This window comes from Pristiophorus japonicus, chromosome 28 (genome assembly GCF_044704955.1).
Source record: "Pristiophorus japonicus isolate sPriJap1 chromosome 28, sPriJap1.hap1, whole genome shotgun sequence".
NCBI lineage: Eukaryota > Metazoa > Chordata > Chondrichthyes > Pristiophoridae > Pristiophorus > Pristiophorus japonicus.
In genome coordinates, this window is record NC_092004.1 from 12832445 (window position 1) to 12851687 (window position 19243).

Here is a 19243-nt window from a genome sequence, read left to right on the forward strand (position 1 = left end):
GGATGTTATCACGGAGCACTTTACGGTGCCGCTTGGCTCAGCCTTTGCCCAGTCCTTTGCCTCCTTTACCATGGCCAGACATGACGATTCTTCACAGGAACATAAACTGAATGATTAACTCTCGCCGTCCTGATGTATTTATGAAGCCAGCCCGGACCTGGTTGAGAAAGGCACAGTGTGAGAGAGGCTGAGATGAGACAGAATCCGAAGCATAGGCAGAGCAAAGACAACGACACAGAACTATGGTTATTGGCAAGGCGGCCACTTCACCAATCACAATCATTGCCTTAACCCATCCCTCATCCCGATGTGGGCGCACTGTGTGGGGCTGCCCATATAATGCGGGCTTGGAGCAGAGTTTCCTCAGATCTGCGCCTGACTGAACGACACGATCGTTAACGAATAGTAAAGTCAACGCCAAGAAAGGCGCCAGGAAAGTAATCAAGAAAACAGCACCGAAGGGCGGCAAGAAACGCAGACAGTCGAGGAAGGAGAGTTACTCCATCTACATCTGCAAAGTGATGAAGCATGTTCACCCCGACACCGGCATCTCCTCCAAGGCCATGGGCATCATGAACTCGGTTGTGAACGATATTTTCGAGAGCATTACGGGGGAGGCTTCCCGCCTGGCCCATTACAACAAGCACCGCACCATCTGCTCCCGGGAGATCCAGACCGCCGTGCGCCTGCTGCTGCCCGGGGAGCTGGCCAAGCACGCCGTGTCAGAAGGGACAAAGGCAGTGACCAAGTACACCAGCTCCAAGTAATACTGCGCGCTGTCCTGAGAGATCAAATCCAAACACAAATGCTCTTAAGAGCCACCCACAACCTCTCTGAAAAAGCTGCACAAACCTTTAAAATCGATTTACTGTAATTATTTCCCGAGCAAACCTGTTTGACAACTTTTGAAGGTCCAGCTGTAGATTTCGTTTAGAATTCTCAGATAAACAGCTTCATTGTTGCTGTCGACCTTAGCGTCGCTGCTGAATTTCCCACCAAACTACCAACACGGTCCCTGGTCGCGCTTTCCCTTTGCTCTCAGACCCGTTCATTTGCACAACCCGCAGATTAATTTGGAGCTTGATTTAGGTGTGAGACTCAAGACTTTAGCTACCTCGTTCTCTCTCGTGTCCTTTTTAATTAAAAAAATAATTCTCGTCAGGGGTCAAACATTTTATTAAGCCGACATTCTCCGAAGAGTAACAACCCAGAATGGGAGTTCTTGCAGAGACCAGAATGGGGACAGAGTGAACGCTCTGTCCCTCTTCTCTTTTCAGAGAAGGACTCCCAATTCTGGTCTCAATCCTACCTTTGAGGGGGATCGATCGATAATCTATGAAAGCACACTTTTACAAAGATTGAGCTGGAAAGTGTCCCTTAACAGAATCAGTGGGGATTGATTCCCGCCCATTACAGATAGTTTGAAATAGTACCCGAATTTAATCCAGATTATAACAGCCAGGGACTTGCAAAGGATCTATGGAATAAGACAAAAGGAATTAAAATGCGTTGCGAAATCTTTGACAAATCGTGAATTTATGACCATAATCCGCTATTTCTTGGCGAGTTTTTTGAACTTAAAAATATGTTAGCTTCTGACTGTTGGAGATAGTAATTGGTCATCGGAAAAGTCCTCTGCAGTTCACCACAGAGTGATCAATCACAAGTTCACTCCGTGCATTCCCTGGAGTTTCTCATGAATTATCATCATCATAGGTAGTACCTCAAAGCGAGGATGACTTGCTTCCAGGCCAAAAAGGGATGAGTTCCCAGATGTTTCAATGAAGGACCTAAAATTCCAGATCCCGAACTATATCTTGGAGGGTGGAAGATGCCTGTCTGTGGATTAATTTGACGTGAGGTGGCAGTTGCACGCCAGCCAACACACTGGCTTGAGAGAGCCAGGTCTTGGTCCAGTGGCAAGGATTACCCAAGACGACTGGAGATCAGCTCTGCTGCACGGACCTAGTGCGCATGCATAAAGCAGTGTGAGCTGGTCCGTGCTGCACCTGGGCCCTTGCCTCTTCTGGGCCCTGAACTCACACCTCTCCCGGTCAGATCACATCCCTCTACAATCTCTGGCCGCTCATTCGTGTCTCCTGCTGTACCTGCCCTAACTGCAATCAGCGACCTGGCTTCACAGCCTCGCCTTCCTACAGCTGCAAGCGCTGCTCCCTGCAGTGGCACGCCGCCCCACGTTGCTCCCTCGAATGGTCCTGGCCTACTGATGGTCTTGCAGGCCGGGACCGCTGTAATTTCCGGCAGATGTGGGAGGAGTTTCTCATTCATTCTCTGAACGTGTGGATTGTGGAAATGTTTGGAAGACGAAAAACTGGCGGTAAAGCTCGGGCCAAGGCCAAGTCTCGCTCCTCCCGGGCCGGACTGCAGTACCCAGTGTTCAAAGGCTCCTGCGGAAGGGGAACTACGCTGAGCGTCTGGGTGCCGCAGCCCCGGTCGACAAGGCTGCTGGGCTCGAGTATCTGACCGCTGAAATGCTGCAGCTGGCCGGCAACGCGCCCCACGATAACAAGACCCGCTTCATCCCCAGACACCTGCAACGTGCCATCCGCAATGACCAGGAGCTCAACAAGCTGCTGGGAAAGGTGACCATCGCTCAGGGCCGGGTGCTGCCAAACATCCAGGCTGTGCTGCTGTATAAGAAAACCACAAGTGTGCCCAAGAGCAAGTAAAGCGGACAACATTGAATCTAGTAAACCAAAGGCTATTTTCAGAGTCACCCACAGTATCTATGAAAGGGCTGGTTACTGTTCTATGCATCTCAGTTGTCCCAGATTTAAGTTAACATATTATATCTCTGTAATTAAGCTCAGAGTTTCTTGATCAGAAATTAGCCATAGATATTCTCCGTTAGAAACGTGATGAAAATGTAGAAATCTAGATCGCCAAACACTGCAGCGGATCTTCAAATCAGTGAATCAATATAGAGAGATCAAGGGGTATGGCGAGAAAGCAGGAAGGGGGTACTGAAGTTTCATGTTCAGCCATGAACTCATTGAACGGGGTGCAGGCTAGAAGGGCTGAATGGGCTGCTCCTGCACCTATTTTCTATGTTTCTATATTTCTATGAGAGGGACTGGGTTCAGGGAAACACAAGCGGCGGAACGTGAACGTCAGACTGCCCGTCATTGAGCACGTTATTGAGAGAACGGATGTTAAGAGCCGAGTTTAAAGGAAATGAGCGGTTGATGGGCTCACCGTCTCTTATTGAGGCAATAATTCCGTCGGCTGAAGGATATCGATCCTGAACACAGTGACCCATGCAGACTTTTCGCCGTTGAATTTGCATACAGGAGGGATCCAGAATTACAGCTCTGGTTAATTCAAAATATTACAAATAGTATCCCACTTGTCCCCGCATTAAGAGCTGGGTAAAAAGGTGAGATACAGAATTTAGATATGTGCTGTGGGATAATTCACTATCAGATCTCCCACTGATAGTTTCCGCCCACATTGGGCGGATGCTGTCGGGATACACTGGGCATCTCACTCACCTTTAAACCTCGATCAAACCCTGTCATTTTAAACGGAGGGACCGCCTCAAGCAGTGATTGGCTGGCGCCGGACGCCCATCCAGCTTCAATCCTATCAAAGACGAGGGAACGAAGCGGTGGCAAGTACTGGCCTTCGATTTGCTGAGCTGGGATAGAGCAGCATTTTCAAAAATCTGTCAATTTCACTGCAGGACTGATCAATTTGCCAAAAAAATGAACATGTAAAAGGATTATTTTATCAATATAAAGAGAAGAGGCCACTCTGACCGTCTAAACCTTCCTCCCACAGAATCCTCGGTACCCCTCACAGCATCAACTGGCTCTAAAGGTTCTGCCTGCTCGTTCTGTCCTCCACAATCCGAGGAAATTGTATCTACCACATCAACACATTTAATCATCAAAAACCCACCAATTAATCCACCCTCCCTCTATACTCCCTATGCATCCTGTCACCATCATTGAACCCTAGAGCGCCTATCATCCTCTCTAAGTCTAGCAAGGCCATATAGTTACGTAGAGTATAACATGGGTGCTCTCTGCTAGGCAGCCAGTGCTACTTTGTACGAAAACACCAACAAGGTGTTAGATGAAATTCTTACAACTAGGGGGATCAAGGGGTATGGCAAGAAAGCAGGAATGGGGTACTGAAGTTGCATGTTCAGCCATGAACTCATTGAATGGCGGTGCAGGCTAGATGGGCCGAATAGCCTACTCGTGCATCTATTTTCTATGTTTCTATGTCTATGTTTCTACAACGTGAATCCACAATCTATCCCCCGTTCCCAGGTCATGCTCTCTCTGTGAGGCGGTGGGTGGCTATTAAAAGAGCCTTTGTGTTCTGTCCGGGGAGCAAGGATCGAGTTGTTCAGCCGCCGAATCCAGAGATAGTTTCAGAGTGTACACACCATCCAGGAGAATGACTGCCTTGCCCTCGGCGCGCTCGGTGTAGGTGACCGCGTCAGCACCCCGCGGGTCTCCTCGTAGATCAATCCCGAGATCCGCTGCACCGTCTCACACTGACTCTGCCGGACATCCTCGTCTCTTTATTTGTGACTGATTTCTCTGGAGAAGGAGCCCGGCGCGGGACAGGTGTCATTTTATTGCGGTCTCCATTATTTCCGGAGAGATTTTGGTTGCTCTGAAAAGAGCCTTTGAGTCAAGGTGTTCACAAGTTGCGCCTTTTTAATTTATTTATTTCTGGGGCTTTTCGCTGCTTTCTTAGGCATTGGCATTTACCGACATAGCTTTGGTGTTTTTGGGGGGCCATTGTCTTGGCTGAAGCCTTTTTCGGACGGATGCATTTATTTGTACGAACAGCAAGGCGGCCGTTTCTCTGATTGGCTCTCCATAATGACATGCTCTATTGTTAATTGGTCCCGTTGGAGAATAAGCTACAGGTTGTATTCCTCATGAATGAGCAACTGGAACAGTCCAAGGACTTTCCAAAGTGTAATTCGATCCATTTTTACTTCAGAATGCACAGAGGACAGATCTCCCCAAAATCACCAAGTTGAAGCCGAAGGCCCCTTGGACCTGTGCTGGCTCTTTGACAGAGCGGACGTGCTTAATCCAAAACCGCCCACTCTTCTGTCCCTAACCCTGTAGGTTGCTCATACTGGGGGAATGGTGGGTGCAGAAACTGGGGGAGTGCAGGGTGCAGAATCTGGGGGAGGTGTGGCTGCTGACACTGGGGGAGGCGTGGGTGCAGACACTTTTGTAAGAGTGGGTGCAGAACCTGGGGGAAGGGAAGGTGCAGACATAGGGGGAGGGGTAGGTGCAGAAATTGGGGGAGGGGCCGCTGCAGGCACAGGGGGAGTGATAGATTCATACATTGGGAGAGGGGTGGGTGCAGGCACTGGTGGAGGTATGGGGGCAGAAACTGTGGGAAGGAGGGGTGGAGACACTGGGGGACGAATGGGTGCAGAAACTGGGGAGTTGTGGGTGCAGACACTGGAGGAGGGATGGTTGCAGACACTGGGGGAGGTATGGTTGCAGATACTGGGTGAGCGTGGTGCAGACACTGTGGTAAGGGTGGGTGCAGATACTGGGTGAGGAGTGGCTGCCAATACTGGCGGAGGGTGACAACAGACACTGGGGGAAGGGTGAGTGTAGACAGTTGGGAAGGGGTGGGTGCAGACACTGGGGGAGGTATGGGTGCAGACACTGTGGGAAGGATGGGTGGAGACACTGGGGGACGAATGGGTGCAGACACTGGGGAGTTGTGGTTGCAGTCACTGGGGGAGTAGTAGGTGCAGACACTGGGGGAGGCATGGTTGCAGACACTGGGGGAGCGTGGAGCATACACTGTGGTAAGGGTGACTGCAGACACTGGGGGAGGCTGCGTGCAGACACTTGGGAAGGGGTCGGTGCAGACACTGGGGGAGGGGTGGATGCAGTCACTGGGGGAGTAGTAGGTGCAGACACTGGGGGAGGGGTGGGTGCACACATTTGGAGAAGGGTGGGTGCAGACACTGGGGATGGGTTGTTTACAGACACTGCGTGAGGGGTGGGTGCAAACACTGGGGGAGGGATGGGTGCAGACACTGTGGGAAGGGTGGGTGCAGACACTGGGGGAGGTATGGTTGCAGACACTGGGGGAGGGTGACTGCAGACACTGGGGGAAGTGTGAGTGCAGGCATTTGGGAAGGAGTGGGTGCAGACACTGGGGGAGGTATTGGTGCAGACACTGTGGGAAGGATGGGTGGAGACACTGGGGGACGAATGGGTGCAGACACTGGGGAGTTGTGGGTGCAGTCACTGGGGGAGTAGTAGGTGCAGACACTGGGGGAGGCATGGTTGCAGACACTGGGGGAGCGTGGAGCATACACTGTGGTAAGGGTGACTGCAGACACAGGGGGAAGGCTGAGTGCAGACACTTGGGAAGGGGTCGGTGCAGACACTGGGGGAGGGGTGGATGCAGTCACTGGGGGAGAAGTAGGTGCAGACACTGGGGGAGGGTTGGGTGCACACATTTGGAGAAGGGTGGGTGCAGACACTGGGGATGGGTTGTTTACAGACACTGCGTGAGGGGTGGGTGCAAACACTGGGGGAGGGATGGGTGCAGACACTGTGGGAAGGGTGGGTGCAGACACTGGGGAGGTATGGTTGCAAACACTGGGGGAGGGTGACTGCAGACACTGGGGGAAGTGTGAGTGCAGGCATTTGGGAAGGGGTGGGTGCAGACACTGGGGGAGGGGTGGATGCAGACACTGGGGGAGGGGTGGGTGCACACACTGGGAGAAGGGTGGGTGCAGACACTGGGGGAGGTATGGTTGCAGACACTGGGGGAGGGTGACTGCAGACACTGGGGGAAGTGTGAGTGCAGGCATTTGGGAAGGGGTGGGTGCAGACACTGGGGGAGGGGTGGGTGCACACACTGGGAGAAGGGTGGGTGCAGACACTGGCGGAGGGTGACTGCAGACACTGGGGGAAGGGTGAGTGCAGACAGTTGGGAAAGTGTGGGTGCAGACATTTGGGGAGGGGTGGATGCAGTCACTGGGGGAGGAATAGGTGCAGACACTGAGGGAGGGGTAGGTGCACACACTGGGAGAAGGGTGGGTGCAGACACTGGGGAAGAGTTGTTTACAGACACTGAGTGAGGGGTGGGTGCAAAGACTGGGGGAGGGGTGCGTGCAGACAGTGGGGAAGGGTGGGTGCAGACACTGGGGGACCGTATTGCAAACATTGTGGTAAGTGTGGGTGCAGACACTGGGTGAGGCGTGGGTGCAGGCACTGGCGGAGGGTGACTGCAGACACTGGGGGAAGGGTGATTGCAGACACTTGGGTAGGGGTGGTTTCAGACACTGAGGGAGGGGTGGATGCAGACACTGGGAAGGAGTAGGTGCAGACACTGGGGGAGGGGTGGGTGCGCACACTGGGAGAAGGGTTGGTGCAGACACTAGCGGAGGGTGACTGCAGACACTGGGGAAAGGGTGAATGCAGACACTTGGGAACGGGTGGTTGCAGACACTGGGGGAGGGGTGGATGCAGACATTGGGGGAGGAGTAGGTGCAGACACAGGGGGAGTGTGGCTGCACACACTGTGAGAAGGGTGGGTGCAGACACTGGGGGAGGGGTGGATCCAGACACTGAGGAGGAGTAGGTGCAGACACTGGGGGAGGGGTGTGTGCATACATTGGGAGAGGGGTGGGGGCAGACACTGTGGGAGGTATGGGTGCAGACACTGTGGGATGGATGGGTAGAGACTCTGGGGGACGAATGGGTGCAGACACTCGGGAGTTGTGGGTGCAGACACTGGAGGAGTGATGGTTACAGACACTGCGGGAGCGTGGTGCAGAAACTGTGGTAAGGGTGGGTGCAGACACTGGGTGAGGCGTGGCTGTAGACACTGGCTGAGTGTGACTGCAGACACTGGGGGAAGGGTGAGTGCCGACAATTGGGAAGGGTTGGGTGCAGACACTGGGGGAGGGGTGGATGCAGACACTGGGGGAGGTATGGTTGCAGATACTGGGTGAGCGTGGTGCAGACACTGTGGTAAGGGTGGGTGCAGACACTGGGTGAGGAGTGGCTGCCAATACTGGCGGAGGGTGACAACAGACACTGGGGGAAGGGTGAGTGTAGACAGTTGGGAAGGGGTGGGTGCAGACACTGGGGGAGGTATGGGTGCAGACACTGTGGGAAGGATGGGTGGAGACACTGGGGGACGAATGGGTGCAGACACTGGGGAGTTGTGGGTGCAGTCAATGGGGGAGTAGTAGGTGCAGACACTGGGGGAGGCATGGTTGCAGACACTGGGGGAGCGTGGAGCATACACTGTGGTAAGGGTGACTGCAGACACTGGGGGAAGGCTGAGTGCAGACACTTGGGAAGGGGTCGGTGCAGACACTGGGGGAGGGGTGGATGCAGTCACTGGGGGAGTAGTAGGTGCAGACACTGGGGGAGGGGTGGGTGCACACATTTGGAGAAGGGTGGGTGCAGACACTGGGGATGGGTTGTTTACAGACACTGCGTGAGGGGTGGGTGCAAACACTGGGGGAGGGATGGGTGCAGACACTGTGGGAAGGGTGGGTGCAGACACTGGGGGAGGTATGGTTGCAGACACTGGGGGAGGGTGACTGCAGACACTGGGGGAAGTGTGAGTGCAGGCATTTGGGAAGGGGTGGGTGCAGACACTGGGGGAGGGGTGGATGCAGACACTGGGGGAGGGGTGGGTGCACACACTGGGAGAAGGGTGGGTGCAGACACTGGGGGAGGTATGGTTGCAGACACTGGGGGAGGGTGACTGCAGACACTGGGGGAAGTGTGAGTGCAGGCATTTGGGAAGGGGTGGGTGCAGACACTGGGGGAGGGGTGGGTGCACACACTGGGAGAAGGGTGGGTGCAGACACTGGCGGAGGTTGACTGCAGACACTGGGGGAAGGGTGAGTGCAGACAGTTGGGAAAGTGTGGGTGCAGACATTTGGGGAGGGGTGGATGCAGTCACTGGGGGAGGAGTAGGTGCAGACACTGAGGGAGGGGTAGGTGCACACACTGGGAGAAGGGTGGGTGCAGACACTGGGGAAGAGTTGTTTACAGACACTGAGTGAGGGGTGGGTGCAAACACTGGGGGAGGGGTGCGTGCAGACAGTGGGGAAGAGTTGGTGCAGACACTGGGGGACCGTATTGCAAACATTGTGGTAAGTGTGGGTGCAGACACTGGGTGAGGCGTGGGTGCAGGCACTGGCGGAGGGTGACTGCAGACACTGGGGGAAGGGTGATTGCAGACACTTGGGTAGGGGTGGTTTCAGACACTGGGGGAGGGGTGGATGCAGACACTGGGGGAGGAGTAGGTGCAGACACTGGGGGAGGGGTGGGTGCGCACACTGGGAGAAGGGTGGGTGCAGACACTAGCGGAGGGTGACTGCAGACACTGGGGAAAGGGTGAATGCAGACACTTGGGAACGGGTGGTTGCAGACACTGGCGGAGGGGTGGATGCAGACATTGGGGGAGGAGTAGGTGCAGACACAGGGGGAGTGTGGCTGCACACACTGTGAGAAGGGTGGGTGCAGACACTGGGGGAGGGGTGGATCCAGACACTGAGGAGGAGTAGGTGCAGACACTGGGGGAGGGGTGTGTGCATACATTGGGAGAGGGGTGGGGGCAGACACTTTGGGAGGTATGGGTGCAGACACTGTGGGAAGGATGGGTGGAGACTCTGGGGGACGAATGGGTGCAGACACTCGGGAGTTGTGGGTGCAGACACTGGAGGAGTGATGGTTACAGACACTGCGGGAGCGTGGTGCAGAAACTGTGGTAAGGGTGGGTGCAGACACTGGGTGAGGCGTGGCTGTAGACACTGGCTGAGTGTGACTGCAGACACTGGGGGAAGGGTGAGTGCCGACACTTGGGAAGGGTTGGGTGCAGACACTGGGGGAGGGGTGGATGCAGACACTGGGGGAGGTATGGTTGCAGATACTGGGTGAGCGTGGTGCAGACACTGTGGTAAGGGTGGGTGCAGACACTGGGTGAGGAGTGGCTGCCAATACTGGCGGAGGGTGCCAACAGACACTGGGGGAAGGGTGAGTGTAGACAGTTGGGAAGGGGTGGGTGCAGACACTGGGGGAGGTATGGGTGCAGACACTGTGGGAAGGATGGGTGGAGACACTGGGGGACGAATGGGTGCAGACACTGGGGAGTTGTGGGTGCAGTCACTGAGGGAGTAGTAGGTGCAGACACTGGAGGAGGCATGGTTGCAGACACTGGGGGAGCGTGGAGCATACACTGTGGTAAGGGTGACTGCAGACACTGGGGGAAGGCTGAGTGCAGACACTTGGGAAGGGGTCGGTGCAGACACTGGGGGAGGGGTGGATGCAGTCACTGGGGGAGTAGTAGGTGCAGACACTGGGGGAGGGGTGGGTGCACACATTTGGAGAAGGGTGGGTGCAGACACTGGGGATGGGTTGTTTACAGACACTGCGTGAGGGGTGGGTGCAAACACTGGGGGAGGGATGGGTGCAGACACTGTGGGAAGGGTGGGTGCAGACACTGGGGGAGGTATGGTTGCAGACACTGGGGGAGGGTGACTGCAGACACTGGGGGAAGTGTGAGTGCAGGCATTTGGGAAGGGGTGGGTGCAGACACTGGGGGAGGTATGGGTGCAGACACTGTGGGAAGGATGAGTGGAGACACTGGGGGACGAATGGGTGCAGACACTGGGGAGTTGTGGGTGCAGTCACTGGGGGAGTAGTAGGTGCAGACACTGGGGGAGGCATGGTTGCAGACACTGGGGGAGCGTGGAGCATACACTGTGGTAAGGGTGACTGCAGACACTGGGGGAAGGCTGAGTGCAGACACTTGGGAAGGGGTCGGTGCAGACACTGGGGGAGGGGTGGATGCAGTCACTGGGGGAGTAGTAGGTGCAGACACTGGGGGAGGGGTGGGTGCACACATTTGGAGAAGGGTGGGTGCAGACACTGGGGATGGGTTGTTTACAGACACTGCGTGAGGGGTGGGTGCAAACACTGGGGGAGGGATGGGTGCAGACACTGTGGGAAGGGTGGGTGCAGACACTGGGGGAGGTATGGTTGCAGACACTGGGGGAGGGTGACTGCAGACACTGGGGGAAGTGTGAGTGCTGGCATTTGGGAAGGGGTGGGTGCAGACACTGGGGGAGGGGTGGATGCAGACACTGGGGGAGGGGTGGGTGCACACACTGGGAGAAGGGTGGGTGCAGACACTGGGGGAGGTATGGTTGCAGACACTGGGGGAGGGTGACTGCAGACACTGGGGGAAGTGTGAGTGCAGGCATTTGGGAAGGGGTGGGTGCATACACTGGGGGAGGGGTGGGTGCACACACTGGGAGAAGGGTGGGTGCAGACACTGGCGGAGGGTGACTGCAGACACTGGGGGAAGGGTGAGTGCAGACAGTTGTGAAAGTGTGGGTGCAGACATTTGGGAAGGGGTGGATGCAGTCACTGGGGGAGGAGTAGGTGCAGACACTGAGGGAGGGGTAGGTGCACACACTGGGAGAAGGGTGGGTGCAGACACTTGGGAAGAGTTGTTTACAGACACTGAGTGAGGGGTGGATGCAAACACTGGGGGAGGGGTGCGTGCAGACAGTGGGGGACCGTATTGCAAACATTGTGGTAAGTGTGGGTGCAGACACTGGGTGAGGCGTGGGTGCAGGCACTGGCGGAGGATGACTGCAGACACTGGGGGAAGGGTGATTGCAGACACTTGGGTAGGGGTGGTTTCAGACACTGGGGGAGGGGTGGATGCAGACACTGGGGGAGGAGTAGGTGCAGACACTGGGGGAGGGGTGGGTGCGCACACTGGGAGAAGGGTGGGTGCAGACACTAGCGGAGGGTGACTGCAGACACTGGGGAAAGGGTGAATGCAGACACTTGGGAACGGGTGGTTGCAGACACTTGCGGAGGGGTGGATGCAGACATTGGGGGAGGAGTAGGTGCAGACACAGGGGGAGTGTGGCTGCACACACTGTGAGAAGGGTGGGTGCAGACACTGGGGGAGGGGTGGATCCAGACACTGAGGAGGAGTAGGTGCAGACACTGGGGGAGGGGTGTGTGCATACATTGGGAGAGGGGTGGGGGCAGACACTTTGGGAGGTATGGGTGCAGACACTGTGGGAAGGATGGGTGGAGACTCTGGGGGACGAATGGGTGCAGACACTCGGGAGTTGTGGGTGCAGACACTGGAGGAGTGATGGTTACAGACACTGCGGGAGCGTGGTGCAGAAACTGTGGTAAGGGTGGGTGCAGACACTGGGTGAGGCGTGGCTGTAGACACTGGCTGAGTGTGACTGCAGACACTGGGGGAAGGGTGAGTGCCGACACTTGGGAAGGGTTGGGTGCAGACACTGGGGGAGGGGTGGATGCAGACACTGGGGGAGGTATGGTTGCAGATACTGGGTGAGCGTGGTGCAGACACTGTGGTAAGGGTGGGTGCAGACACTGGGTGAGGAGTGGCTGCCAATACTGGCGGAGGGTGCCAACAGACACTGGGGGAAGGGTGAGTGTAGACAGTTGGGAAGGGGTGGGTGCAGACACTGGGGGAGGTATGGGTGCAGACACTGTGGGAAGGATGGGTGGAGACACTGGGGGACGAATGGGTGCAGACACTGGGGAGTTGTGGGTGCAGTCACTGAGGGAGTAGTAGGTGCAGACACTGGAGGAGGCATGGTTGCAGACACTGGGGGAGCGTGGAGCATACACTGTGGTAAGGGTGACTGCAGACACTGGGGGAAGGCTGAGTGCAGACACTTGGGAAGGGGTCGGTGCAGACACTGGGGGAGGGGTGGATGCAGTCACTGGGGGAGTAGTAGGTGCAGACACTGGGGGAGGGGTGGGTGCACACATTTGGAGAAGGGTGGGTGCAGACACTGGGGATGGGTTGTTTACAGACACTGCGTGAGGGGTGGGTGCAAACACTGGGGGAGGGATGGGTGCAGACACTGTGGGAAGGGTGGGTGCAGACACTGGGGGAGGTATGGTTGCAGACACTGGGGGAGGGTGACTGCAGACACTGGGGGAAGTGTGAGTGCAGGCATTTGGGAAGGGGTGGGTGCAGACACTGGGGGAGGTATGGGTGCAGACACTGTGGGAAGGATGAGTGGAGACACTGGGGGACGAATGGGTGCAGACACTGGGGAGTTGTGGGTGCAGTCACTGGGGGAGTAGTAGGTGCAGACACTGGGGGAGGCATGGTTGCAGACACTGGGGGAGCGTGGAGCATACACTGTGGTAAGGGTGACTGCAGACACTGGGGGAAGGCTGAGTGCAGACACTTGGGAAGGGGTCGGTGCAGACACTGGGGGAGGGGTGGATGCAGTCACTGGGGGAGTAGTAGGTGCAGACACTGGGGGAGGGGTGGGTGCACACATTTGGAGAAGGGTGGGTGCAGACACTGGGGATGGGTTGTTTACAGACACTGCGTGAGGGGTGGGTGCAAACACTGGGGGAGGGATGGGTGCAGACACTGTGGGAAGGGTGGGTGCAGACACTGGGGGAGGTATGGTTGCAGACACTGGGGGAGGGTGACTGCAGACACTGGGGGAAGTGTGAGTGCAGGCATTTGGGAAGGGGTGGGTGCAGACACTGGGGGAGGGGTGGATGCAGACACTGGGGGAGGGGTGGGTGCACACACTGGGAGAAGGGTGGGTGCAGACACTGGGGGAGGTATGGTTGCAGACACTGGGGGAGGGTGACTGCAGACACTGGGGGAAGTGTGAGTGCAGGCATTTGGGAAGGGGTGGGTGCATACACTGGGGGAGGGGTGGGTGCACACACTGGGAGAAGGGTGGGTGCAGACACTGGCGGAGGGTGACTGCAGACACTGGGGGAAGGGTGAGTGCAGACAGTTGTGAAAGTGTGGGTGCAGACATTTGGGAAGGGGTGGATGCAGTCACTGGGGGAGGAGTAGGTGCAGACACTGAGGGAGGGGTAGGTGCACACACTGGGAGAAGGGTGGGTGCAGACACTTGGGAAGAGTTGTTTACAGACACTGAGTGAGGGGTGGGTGCAAACACTGGGGGAGGGGTGCGTGCAGACAGTGGGGGACCGTATTGCAAACATTGTGGTAAGTGTGGGTGCAGACACTGGGTGAGGCGTGGGTGCAGGCACTGGCGGAGGGTGACTGCAGACACTGGGGGAAGGGTGATTGCGGACACTTGGGTAGGGGTGGTTTCAGACACTGGGGGAGGGGTGGATGCAGACACTGGGGGAGGAGTAGGTGCAGACACTGGGGGAGGGGTGGGTGCGCACACTGGGAGAAGGGTGGGTGCAGACACTGGCGAAGGGTGACTGCAGACACTGGGGAAAGGGTGAATGCAGACACTTGGGAACGGGTGGTTGCAGACACTGGGGGAGGGGTGGATGCAGACATTGGGGGAGGAGTAGGTGCAGACACAGGGGGAGTGTGGCTGCACACACTGTGAGAACGGTGGGTGCAGACACTGGGGGAGGGGTGGATCCAGACACTGGGGAGGAGTAGGTGCAGACACTGGGGGAGGGGTGTGTGCATACATTGGGAGAGGGGTGGGGGCAGACACTGTGGGAGGTATGGGTGCAGACACTGTGGGAAGGATGGGTGGAGACTCTGGGGGACGAATGGGTGCAGACACTCGGGAGTTGTGGGTGCAGACACTGGAGGAGTGATGGTTACAGACACAGCGGGAGCGTGGTGCAGAAACTGTGGTAAGGGTGGGTGCAGCCACTGGGTGAGGCGTGGCTGTAGACACTGGCTGAGTGTGACTGCAGACACTGGGGGAAGGGTGAGTGCCGACACTTGGGAAGGGTTGGGTGCAGACACTGGGGGAGGGGTGGATGCAGTCACTGGGGGAGGAGTATGTGAAGACACTGAGTGAGGGGTGGGAGCACTCACTGGGAGAAGGGTGGGTGCAGACACTGGCGGAGGGTGATTGCAGACACTGGGGGAAGGGCGAGTGCAGACACTTTGGAAAGGGTGGGTGCAGACACTGGGGGAGGGGTGGATGAAGACACTGGGTGAGGAGTAGATGCAGACACTGGGGGAGGGGTCGTTTCACACACTTGGAGAAAGGTGGGTACAGACACTGTGGAAGTGTTGTTTACAAACACTGAGTGAGGGGTGGGTGCAAACACTGGGGGAGGGGTGGTTGCAGACACTGGGGGAAGGGTGGGTGCAGACACTGGGGGAGGGGTGGATGCAGACACTGGGGGAGGAGTAGGTGCAGACACTGGGGGAGGGGTGGGTGCACACACTGGGAGAAGGGTGGGTGCAGATACTGGGGGAGGGGTGGATGCAGACACTGGGGGAGGAGTAGGTGCAGACACTGGGGGAGGAGTGGGTGCACACACTGGGAGAAGGGTGGGTGCATATACTGGGGAAGGTTTGTTTACATACACTGAGTGAGGGGTGGGTGCAGACACTGGGGGAGGGGTGGTTGCAGACACTGGGGGAAGGGTGGGTGCAGACACTGGGGGATGGTTGTTTGCAGACACTGGGGGAGCGTGGTGCAGACACTGTGGTAAGGGTGGGTGCAGACACTGGGTGAGGCGTGGGTGCAGACACTGGCGGAGGGTGACTGCAGACACTGGGGGAAGGTTGAGTGCAGACACTTGGGAAGGGGTGGGTGCAGACACTGGGGGAGGGGTAGATGCAGACACTGGAGGAGGGGTGGATCCACACACTGGGAGAAGGGTGGGTGCAAACACTGGGGAAGGGTGTTTATAGACACTAAGTGAGGGGTGGGTGCAGACATTGGAGGAGGGGTACGTGCAGACACGGGGGGAGGGTGGGTGCAGCCAATGTCAGCGAAACAGCAGGGATCATGGGATCATTTTCAATGATATCTATCAAGAATCTGAGCCGGGCCCTGGGACAGGGATCAGTTGATTCGGGATCCACTCTTTTCTGATAGGCATGTGTAGCTCTGGGAAGAGACTTTGAGTTCAGAGATTTACAAGTTGCCCTTTTTATTTACTTTTTGAGCGCTGCTTTCTTGGTCTTTGCTGATTTGGGCCTGGCCTTGGCCCTAGGTTTCTCCACCTTTTCGGCCGCCTTCACCTTTGCGCCTGCGGCCTACTTGGGGCTCTTGGGCTTCTTCGCCGCCTTCTTCCCAGCCGGCGCTTTCGCTGTCTTTTTGCCATTGGCATCTTCATGGTGCTCGTTTGCTTGGCAGCTAATTTCGTTCCTGGAAATTTCTTGGCTGGAGATTTCTTTACCTTTCTTCCCACTTTCCCCGTGGCTTCCTTCTCAGCGACTTTGAAGCAGCCCGAGGCGCCCGTGCCCTGGATTTGCATTAGGGAGCCATTTGTCACATTCCTCTTGATATTGAACCTGATCTAGGACCCGCGCTTCTCCACATCGATGCTTTTGGCTGCCAAAGCAGTTTTTGTCGTGGCCAGAGACATTCCTTTGCGATCGCTGCCATCGGTCAGAACCTTGAGGATCTGTTCGCCCAACTTGGGGCCGGCTGCCTTGGAGCAGGGAGCCGCCTTCGTCTTCTAACTGGGAGCCTTGGATTGAGTGGCGGCGGCAGGAGGCGCCATTTCGGAGGCTGCACTATCAGTAATGTCTGCGACTCTCACTCTGTGGAAAATCACTCTGACAGTCAGAGCTGGGTCAGAAATGAAATGACATGCGTCGACACAGAGCAACTGAAATGCAGTGAGCGGAGGGTGTGGAGACATCCTGCTGTTAGCTCCGCGCCCCTCCCACCTCTCTGTGTTTCTCTCTTCTCACTCACTCTCCGATTCCAATTCAAGTCGGGCCCTCCATAGAAACATAGAAGATAGATGCAGGAGTAGGCCATTCGACCCTTCTTTTCTGCACCATCATTTAATATGATATGATGGCTGATCATGTAACTTTAATATCCTATTCCTGCTTTCTCTCCATACCACTTGACCCCTTTAGCCGTCAGGGCCACACCTAACTCCCTTTTGAATTTATCTAACGAACTGGCCTCAACAGCTTTCTGTGGTAGAGAATTCCACAGGTTCACAATACTCTGAGTGGAGCAGTTTCTTCTCATCTCTTTCCTAAATGGCTTACCAATTATCCTTAGACTGTGACCCCTACTTCTGGACTTCACCCACATCGGGAATATTCTTACTGCATCTAACCAGTACAATCCCGTCGGAATTTTATATGTTTCTATGAGATCCCCTCTCATTCTTCTAAATTCCAGTGAATATGTCTTCCTTCATATAACAGTCCTTCCATCCGAGGAATCAGTCTGGTGAACCTTCGCTGCACTCCCTCAATAGCAAGCATGTCCTTCCTCAGATTAGGAGCTCAAAACTGCACACAGTACTCAAGCTGTAGTCTCACCAAGGCCCTGTACAACTGCAGTCAGACCTCCCTGCTCCTATACTCAAATCCTCTCGCTATGAAGGCCAACATGCCATTTGCCTTCTTCACCACCATTGTAACTGCATGCCAACTTTCAATGACTGATGTACCATGACACCCAGGTCTCGTTGCACTTCCCCTTTTCCTAATCTGTCACCATTCCGATAACAACACATTTATCTACATTATACTGCATCTGCCATGCATTTGGCCATTCACCGAACATGTCGTAATCACCCTGAAACCTCTTAGCATTCTCCTCACAGTTCGCACTGCCACCCAGCTTCATATCATCTGCAAACCTGGAGATATTACATTCAATTCCTTCGTCTCAATCATTAACGTATATCGTAAATACTTGGGTCCCAGCACTGAAACTGCCAGACATTCAGGAAAGAACCTGTTTTTTCCTACTCTTTGCTTCCTGTCTGCCAACCACTTCTCAATCCATGTCAATACATTACCCCCAATACCATGTGCTTTAATATTGCACAGTAACCGCTGGTGTAGGACCTTGTCAAAAGCCTTTTCAAAGTCCAAATACACCACATCCACCGGTTGTCCCTTGTCCACTCTACGAGTTACATACTTAAAGAATTTTAGAAGATTTGTCAAGCATGATTTCCCTTTCATAAATCCATGCTGATTTGGACCGGTCCTCTCACTGGTTTCCAAATGTGCTCCTATTACATCTTTGATAATCAATTCCAACATTTTCCCCACTACCGATGTCAGGCTAACCAGTCTATAATTCCCTGTTTTCTCTCTCCCTCCTTTTTTAAAAAGTGGGGTTACATTAGCTACCCTCTAATCAATAGGAACTGATCCAGAGTCTATAGAATGTCGTAAAAAGACCACCAATGCATCTTCTATTTCTCTGGCCACTTCCTTAAGTACTCTGGGATGCAGACTATCAGGCCCTGGGAACTGATTTGCCTTCAATCCCATCAATTTCCCGAACACAATTTCCTGACTAATAAGGATTTCCTTCATTTCCTCCTTCTCGCTGGACTCTCAGTCCCCTAGTAATTCCAGAACGTTATTTGTGTCTTCCTTTGTGTAGACAGAATCAACGTATTTTGTTCAATTGGTCTGCCATTTCTTTGTTCCCCTTTATAAATTCAACCTGATTCTGACTGCAAGGGACCTACATTTGTCTTCACTAATCTTGTTCTGTTCACATATCGACACAAGCTTTTGCAGTCAGTTTTATGTTCCCTGGAAGCTTACTCTCATACTTGATTTTCCATTGCTAATTAAACGCTTTGTCCTCTTCTGCTGAATTCTACATATCTCCCAGTCCTCAGGTTTTGCTGCTTTTTCTGGCCAATTTATATGCCTCTTCCTTGGATTTAACATTATCGCTAATTTTCTTTCTTATCCACGGTTGAGCAACCTTCACCATTTTATTTTTATGCCAGACAGGGATGTACAATTGTTGAAGTTCATCCATGTGATCTTTAAATGTCTGCCATTGCCTATACACCCTCAACCCATTTAGTATCATTCGCCAGTCTATGCTAGCCAAATCATGTCTCATAGCATGGAAGTTAACTTTCGTTAAGTTCATGACCCTTATGTCAGAATTAACTGTGTCAGTCTCCATCTTAATGAAGAATTCTAACATATTATGGTCACTGTTTCCTAAGAGGCGTAGCACAACACCATTGATAATTAATCGTCCCTCATTACACAACACCCCATCTAGGATGACCAGCTCTCCAGTTGGTTCCTTGATGTATTGGTCTCGAAAACCATTCCTTATACACTCCAGGAAATCCTCTTCCACCGTGTTACATAATAATTAGGAACAGGAGTAGGCCATATAGCCCCTCGAGCCTGCTCCCCTATTCACTAAGACAATGGCTCATCTGGCCATGTACTCAGCTCCACTTACCCGCCCTCTCCCCGTAACCCTTAATTCCGTTATTGGTTAAAA

General features: G+C 54.7%; 1 protein-coding gene across 1 annotated transcript; it reads left to right on the forward strand.

The window, feature by feature from the left end:
* Positions 1-395: 395 nt before the first annotated feature.
* LOC139239577 (histone H2B 1/2-like) lies at positions 396-767 on the forward strand (the record flags this gene model as incomplete). The annotated part of the gene is made up of 1 exon (XM_070868356.1): positions 396-767. A coding segment is annotated over one exon (372 nt), but the record flags the coding sequence as incomplete, so codon positions are not given.
* Positions 768-19243: the final 18476 nt, after the last annotated feature.